Source organism: Pediculus humanus, genomic scaffold, assembly GCF_000006295.1.
Source record: "Pediculus humanus corporis 1103172108221 genomic scaffold, whole genome shotgun sequence".
Taxonomy (NCBI): Eukaryota; Metazoa; Arthropoda; class Insecta; order Psocodea; family Pediculidae; genus Pediculus; species Pediculus humanus.
The window spans coordinates 118,458-126,148 of NW_002987791.1; the positions used below are offsets into that span (position 1 = coordinate 118,458).

General features: G+C 24.8%; 5 protein-coding genes across 5 annotated transcripts in view; 3 read left to right on the forward strand and 2 right to left on the reverse strand.

Moving 5' to 3' along the window:
* The window catches only part of Phum_PHUM450310 (uncharacterized protein), a gene marked incomplete at both ends in the record, with an annotated part of 2,291 nt that extends 1,352 nt beyond the window's left edge, over positions 1–939 (reverse strand). The window contains one exon of the mRNA XM_002429704.1: positions 929–939. Coding sequence (XP_002429749.1) covers positions 929–939 — 11 coding nt within the window. The remainder of the gene's footprint in view (positions 1–928) is intronic.
* Positions 940–1,290: 351 nt separating this feature from the next.
* On the forward strand, positions 1,291–2,147 carry Phum_PHUM450420 (uncharacterized protein; the record flags this gene model as incomplete). The annotated part of the gene is made up of 2 exons (XM_002429705.1): positions 1,291–1,323; positions 1,458–2,147. The coding sequence occupies 2 exons, from the start codon at positions 1,291–1,293 to the stop codon at positions 2,145–2,147; spliced, it is 723 nt and encodes a 240-aa protein (XP_002429750.1).
* Positions 2,148–2,290: 143 nt separating this feature from the next.
* On the reverse strand, positions 2,291–4,507 carry Phum_PHUM450430 (uncharacterized protein; the record flags this gene model as incomplete). Its single annotated transcript, XM_002429706.1, has 7 exons — positions 2,291–2,479; positions 2,563–2,691; positions 2,780–2,904; positions 3,031–3,269; positions 3,408–3,538; positions 3,663–3,956; positions 4,031–4,507. The coding sequence occupies 7 exons, from the start codon at positions 4,505–4,507 to the stop codon at positions 2,291–2,293; spliced, it is 1,584 nt and encodes a 527-aa protein (XP_002429751.1).
* A 775-nt stretch (positions 4,508–5,282) lies between these two features.
* Positions 5,283–6,383, forward strand: Phum_PHUM450440 (Single-strand selective monofunctional uracil DNA glycosylase, putative; the record flags this gene model as incomplete). Its single annotated transcript, XM_002429707.1, has 4 exons — positions 5,283–5,543; positions 5,616–5,879; positions 5,957–6,112; positions 6,264–6,383. The coding sequence occupies 4 exons, from the start codon at positions 5,283–5,285 to the stop codon at positions 6,381–6,383; spliced, it is 801 nt and encodes a 266-aa protein (XP_002429752.1).
* A 23-nt stretch (positions 6,384–6,406) lies between these two features.
* Positions 6,407–6,973, forward strand: Phum_PHUM450450 (tRNA-specific adenosine deaminase subunit TAD2, putative; the record flags this gene model as incomplete). Its single annotated transcript, XM_002429708.1, has 1 exon — positions 6,407–6,973. The coding sequence occupies one exon, from the start codon at positions 6,407–6,409 to the stop codon at positions 6,971–6,973; it is 567 nt and encodes a 188-aa protein (XP_002429753.1).
* Between the last annotated feature and the right edge of the window lie 718 nt (positions 6,974–7,691).

The following is a 7,691-nucleotide window of genomic DNA, read 5'->3' on the forward strand; positions in this document are numbered from 1 at the left end:
AATAAATAAAAATGAACGAGCGGCGTTTAATGGCGTAAAAAAAAAAAAAAAAAAAAAAAAACAAAATAAAAATCACACTTCTGGATGAACTTTATATTACGTAATTTTTTTAAAAATTTAAGAGGTCAATGAGCTCAAAAGATTATTTCGTTCGATTTCCGTTAATTTTTTTTTTTTTTTTTTTCTTCCTTACAAATCGTCTCGTCACGATTATTATTATTATTATTATTAATTGTTTTTATTTTCGTTATTTAAAAAAAAAAAAATTTGATCGTTTTTGTCAATTTAAATTCCCGATAATTCAAAATAATCGAAAAGAGAATAATAATAATAATAATTCACGTATGAATGAACGCATTGAAAAAAAAAAAAATTAATTTTAAGTGTGTGTGTGTGGGTTACATAAGCGAAAACCGTGAGATCGTGTTTGTATGTTTGTGTTATGATTTAAAGTTTATTCGCGTGACTATAAATAGAATTTTTCATATTTTTTTTTAAAGAAAATTGTCTTTGAAAAAAAAGAAATTTAAAAAACGAAAATTAATAAATTAAAATAGTTTAATAATAATAATAATAATAATACATAAATAAATAAATAAATAAAATTTTTTTTTCTTTTTGATTTCGAAGTTTTATGGAAAAACAAATTTTTTTTTTTTTTAACGCGTATTTTTTTTCGCGTTTCAAATGTTATTTAGTATTATTATTATTATTATTATTATTATTATTATTATTATTATTATTTGAGACGATTAAGTTTGATAATTGTTAAGAAAATATATATAAAATAAACATAAGTTATCGCATGTGTTGTTGTTGTTACCCTTGATTTTCTCTAATCTAAATTTTATTTAATTTTTAATATTTTGTCATTTTTTTTTATTTTTTTTTGATTTTTCAGTACAAATTTTAAAAAAAACCTTTAAACCTGATAAACATGAGTGCATACTATTAAAAAAGTTTATTTTTAAATTTAAATTTTTATTTTTTGTGAGGAAAAAAAAAAAAAAAAAAAATGTTTGAATTCTTACAAAAATGTAAACTCCCAAACATGATCCCAAAGTTTGTTTGTTTGTTTGTTTTTGGGAAAACACTTTGTGAAAAACTATTTTTTCTAATACATCAAAATGTGACAAAACATTAAAAAATTTAATTAAATTTTCTTTTTAATTCAATATGAATTTGACCTTTTGAATTTTTCTTTTTTTTTTTTTCAAAATGGTAAAGTCAGATATAAATAAATTCAAACGTATAATGAATGTTTTTATTTTATTATTATAGTGAAGTTCAATGAACTGGGGTACAACACAATATATAAAATTGGTTAAAAATTATTAAAAGAATTTCCAAAAATTTTTTCTTTTTTTTTTTTTTTTTTTATAATTCCAATGCAATAATATAAAGGCAACATTCGAACACATATACAACAACAACAACAACAACAAAAAATTTAAAAGACGTTAAAAGGCGTTCGTATCAAAATGAAATATTTTTTTTTAAATAAAATGGATTATTTACCGGATGAAATTATTTTATTGATATTTGATTATTCATCGGGATACGATTTAACGACGTCTTTTCAACTTGTTTGCACGAGATGGAAATACTTGATAAATAAATCTGAAAAAATTTGGAGAGGAAATGTCAAGTTGAAGGGTTTGAAAGAGCAACAGTGTAAAAATAAACTCTGCGAAATACTTATAACGACGCCCAAGTTAAAATACCTTCAAATAGGTAATTCTCACAATTCCACGTTGACTCAGACGGCGGCGTGTGGAGAAACCAATAACGGAAATCAAGAAGAAGGAGAATCATCGGAAGAGGAAACGGAAATCATTTTGCGAACGATTCGAACGTACAACCAAGAATTGGAATATTTGCACGTCATCGACAGGTATCCGTTATTTGACGTCATGCAAACCGTTTTAAAAAGATCGAAATTTAAACGATTGAAAATCACTCTCGATAAACTATGTGACAGACGTGAAAAAATCAACGATTTGAAAAAACTTTTCGCGAATTTACCGAGTGTCGACAACATGTGCATCGATTTTTGTCAGAGAATTCAATTTAATTGTGAAAAAGAAAATTTCGAATGGAAAATCAGTCACGATTTCGATACGGATTCGATTGATGACTTCAATTAAAGATGGCGGATGAATGTTGGCGTTAAAATATTTTACGATAGCGGAGCAATTTTTTTTTTTTTTTTTTTTTTTTTTTTATCATTGTAAAATAATAATGATGGAATTTAGTTTTTTTTTTTTTTTTTTTTTGAGAATAAAATTATTTAAATGATATAACAACTCACCTGATTCGATATACCTTCTCTCCCGTATATGTAAGCATCGTTTATAATGGATTCCATTTTATCTCCCCAACCCTCTGGTAACATTTGTAAAAATTCTGGATTGTTGACAACCGTTGTGTTAATAACTTCGGCTCCAACGGTAACTAAATGTATTCCCTCGGCGTATATCTGAAATCATTTTTAAAAATAAATTGATTATTGGTTTTAACTTATTAATAATCAACACAAATAATCTTAACTTTAAAATTTACCTGAAAGGCAATAAAAAACGAAAAACAAAAAACGAATAATATAAGACCTAAAATAACAAGACTAGACGCAAAAGAACTTATCGAATGATGAATTCCATTCATGACGCTGATACGAAGTTTTCCAAACAACTAAAATAAATACAAATTTTCATTATCCAAAAAAATAATCATCTTAGTTCAAAGTTGTAATCTTTGCAAAACTTTTTTCAATGTATACCTTGCATAGACCTTGAATGGGTGGAGGAAATATGGCCAATTCCCTCATTTTTAAAAATGGAAACATATTATTCCACATGGAAAGCATTTGCGAATTAATTAAATTCCAAATACCGAAATAAATGCCTGAATAAAATTATACAATTATGTAAGTCAATTTTCACAATAAAATAAAATTTAAATTTTGTAAATATTTTCAAATAATTAAGAAAGGTAAATGTAAAAAATGAGAAAAATAGTAAAATTTCTCACCTAAATGTTTGATAAAATATATGGCGAATGGAATGGGTAAAATGTGAATAATCCAAACATTTTTCCAAATGATCATTAAAAAACATGCCCAGATTACTCCGTATATAAAATTAAAGCTATTTTCATTGTTACTTCCTTTTTCAGCACCATCAAGTCTCAAAGTGTTTAATTTTAATTTTTGTTCCAATGCTGCATATAAATCTAATTTGTTTAAAAAATCCGATGAAGATCTCACCAAACTGAAATGTTGAAAAAAAAAAAAACACTTCATTTAAAATAGGTCATTGAATTTTAAATATTATATAAATCAAGGCAAATTTTACAAATACTTGAGAATAATTTTAAATTTTAAATAATTTTTCAAGAGTCAAACTTACCATGGTTTGCTAGCAAATGTTTTCCCTTCATTTTTTTTGACATTTGTTTCTTCAGTTTTTTTATTAACATCAGATTTGGTTTCATCCTTTTGGTTAAAATGTAAATCATCAGTTTGTTTTTCAGTAGAATCCTGTAATTTTATTTTAATGCATTAATTTTTATTTGTATTAATTAATTAATCTACTTAAATAATGTTTTAAGATTTATGCGTAAAAAACATTCATTAAAATACGCAAAATATTTTTTAAACTAACCTTATCACCTGTATATCCAGGAGAATTTCCTTTAAAAACATTTTCAACTGCTCTCCAATATGAAATTTTCTCACATGACAATGATATCATCATGAATACTTCGAAAGCAAAACCGAAAGACAATGCGAATAATATAATTAAAAACAATGGAATTTGAAGAACGCCAAATATTTTGGCGACAAATAACGAAATGAAAAACCAAATACCATATGATACTACAGATAATAATTGCTTATTTTCATTATTCCAATAAAAAATTAATATTGTTGCATATAAAATTAAAAAAATTAAAAACTGAAAAATAATTCAAATCAATAAGTATAGAGTATAATTAAGTTTAAGAAATATAAAATATAGAATGTACTTACAACGTGTATAGTAAGGTAATGCATGATAAGAAGCAAAACATAATTATTTATATACCAAATATATCCCATTAAGGTAATGCATGGAGTGTAAAAAAATAAGAAAAAAAATAATAGCATTCCAATTCCTGCAGTTAGTAAAATTTTAAAATTTGTCACCAATGCATTACCAATCAATTCTGATATTCGGTCGATTAATCGAATGGGCACCATAAAAAATTCTAAAAAAATTGGTGTTGAAGATGCATTGAATTGATGAAACCATGTTTCAAAACGTTCAGCGAGAGAGTATTTAAATGGATGAAGAACAGAACCGATGAGTAAAGCCCAAAGCAAAGGTTTTACAAAGGGCTCCAAAATAAAATATAAAGCCCATCCGGCAGCAGCACACAATACCAAAACAAACATTGCGACAGCATTATAAAATGCTTGTTTTAATGCTTTTTCATGTCCTTGTGGAATGACGTTTAAGAAATTCATTTTTTACAAATGTATCTTTTGACAATTATAAATCCAATCAGCATTCATCATTATAAAAATAAAATTTGTGAAATAATCATTTTGAACATGATGTCTTTCCTGCAACAAAAAGAGAAAATTTATCGGTTAAAAAATTATTTTTGAATAAATTTATTAAAAACTTTAAATTTTAAATAAAACTCACGTATTAATACACTCTATATAGTAGTATTAATTAAACATTTTTTAAATCATTACTGAAAATTATTTATTACATGTGTGACACTGTTATTATTTACAAAAAATGACGCATATTGATTGAAGGACCAATGACTGACCTAATGATTTACATACTTTAGTTTTTAAATATTTTAAAATAAATAAATTATAAATTGAAATGAATTTATAAAAATACAATTGTGATATAATTATTTTATTGTATAAAAAAAAAATTTATCGTAACAACGTATTTAGCCACAGATAAAAGTCTATTATTTGATTGTTGTGGAGAATAAGTCTAAAAAAGGAATTATCAATAATAATATTACGAGTATGAAACAATCGTTTACAATAAATATGAAAAGGTGACATCTGCACTAATTTCAAATGTAGTAAGTAAAAAAAATCATTTCAAAAAGATTAAATCATTATTAAAAAGTATGACGTATTAATACTTAATGTATTTTAATAATCACGTAAGCAATAATAAAAATTAATATGTCTTTGAAACTGATTTTTTTTTATTTTTTTATAGAATTTATAAAGTCAGTTGAAAATGTGTAATTAAATTCTCATAATGTCGTCTTTAGAGTGTGACGTTTCAAACACATTTTCAAAGAATTATAAATTTAGTGAAAGATTATTCGATATAGAAAATGATATGTCTAATGAATTGGAATTATTAAATTTTAAACCACCTATTGAATATGTTTACAATCCACTAAAATATGCTAAAAATTTACACGAAAACTTTACTAAAAAATATTTTGAAAAATGTACTAAAAAAATATTATTTCTCGGAATGAATCCTGGTCCCTGGGGAATGTGTCAAACAGGTGTATGTGTTTAATCGATAGAAAAACTTAATTTAAAAAAATGTTTTTTATTCATAATGATTATTTTGTTTCAGGTAGTGTTTGGTGAAAAAAATTTCATTAAAGATTGGATGAAATTATCAGGTAAAGTTAGTAAACCACATATTGAACATCCGAAAAAAAAAATTAGTGGACTTGAATGCAATCGTACTGAAATAAGTGGTAAAAAATTTTGGGGATTTTTTAAAAAATTATGTAAAACTCCTGAACAATTTTTTAAACATTCTTTTGTATATAATCATTGTTGCTTAGCCTTTATGGATGCAACAGGGAAAAATATTACACCTCCAGAGATTAAGGTGTGCTTAAGATTTTGTATGATATGCACAAAAAATATTTTGATGAGATCTGCTACATAATAATAAATTTATTTTAGGATTTAGCGATTAAAAAAAAATTGTATGAAATTTGCGATCGAGCCCTAATTAAAATTCTTAAAGAATTTCATTTTGAAATAATTGTAGCTATTGGAAAATTTGCTGAAAAAAATGCTTTAACTGCCCTTAAAAAAAATGGAATTGGAAATGTAAAAGTAATTATCACATTTAATGTTATGCAAAATGATTTAAAAAGTACAAATTATTTTAGTTTCGTAAAAAAAATTTTTTTTTTACTCGAAAGCAAAAAGTATAAACGCAACTAAACTAAAAGTTAAACCGAGTTTGAATTTTATTTTATCTTAGGTATTGTCAATACCTCATCCGAGCCCTCGTAATGCCAAAAATTTTTCAAATTGGGAAGAAGTGACATTAAACAAATTAGAAAATAACAAATTACTCAAATTCTTTAAGGATAATCAGTGATAATAATACAAATTTATAACACAATGGATTTAAAACCTATAAATAAGCCTACACAATGGCAATATGACTGGATGAAAATAGCATTGGGATTTGCAGAGAATGCGCTTAAAAATAATGAAGTTCCTGTCGGCTGCATATTTGTGTACGACAATGAAATTATTGCAAATGGAGCTAACACTGTCAACGAAACCAAAAATGCGACAAGACATGCTGAAATGAATTGTATTGATACTGTATTATCATGGTGCAAAGAAAGAAATTTGAATTTTACAGAAGTATTCAAAGCCATGGATGTTGTAGTGACAGTTGAACCGTGTATTATGTGTTCAGCTGCATTGTTCGAACTTAAAGTGAAACGAATAACTTATGGTTGTAAAAATTATAGATTTGGGGGATGTTCAACAGTGTTTGATATATCAAAAATATATAGAAATTCTAATTGTGTGATGGTAGGAGGAGTTTATGATGAAGAATCTATTAATTTGCTAAAAGATTTTTACAAAGGCTCTAATCCAAATGTTCCTTTGAGTAAGGCGAAAAAAAAAAAGCCTAAAAATTTATTAGGTAATCAATCAGATTTGAATGTTTAACGTATTATTATTGTCAATCATCTACTTTTAAACAATGGTCAATTTTAAAAAAATATTTTTAATAAATAAAAGTGGTTAATTGTTTATATATTTTGATAAAATTGCACCTTTTTGCAATGAAAAGCTTTTTGATTTTACCCCCCCCCCCTCCCCAGTTTCACAGTCAGTATATAACAATCAAAAATTCAATTTTAAAAAAAATGGACTGTTAATTGCACTTATAAATATATCAATCATTATTTTATTGTATTTTTTGGGAAAAATATAAAAAATTATGTAATAAATTTTTAAAATGAACTTTACAATTGATAAATTTGCCTCATCGAAAAAAAAAAAACAAAATAAATGAAAATTAAGCAATGATAATGTCCAGATAACTTCTATCCTCTACTTTAATAATCTTTTCATTTTATGACATTCGAATAATTTTGTAACATTATTGATATTTGTACAATTTTATAAAAATAATTTAGCAGCATAAAAATTTATTATTTGAAAATGATGAATGGCTAAAATGATTGTTGATAAAAATAAAAGATTTGTACTGAAAATTGCGAATGATGGCAAAAATGATTGCTATGGTTTGATGTTTTACAAAAAAAGGTTTAACTTATAATTTATTAGAGATTTAATATAAAATTATATTGAAGAAATGTGATTGTTATATTTAAACTGGTTATGAGAATTCAATTATTGCAATGTGTTATATGATATGATG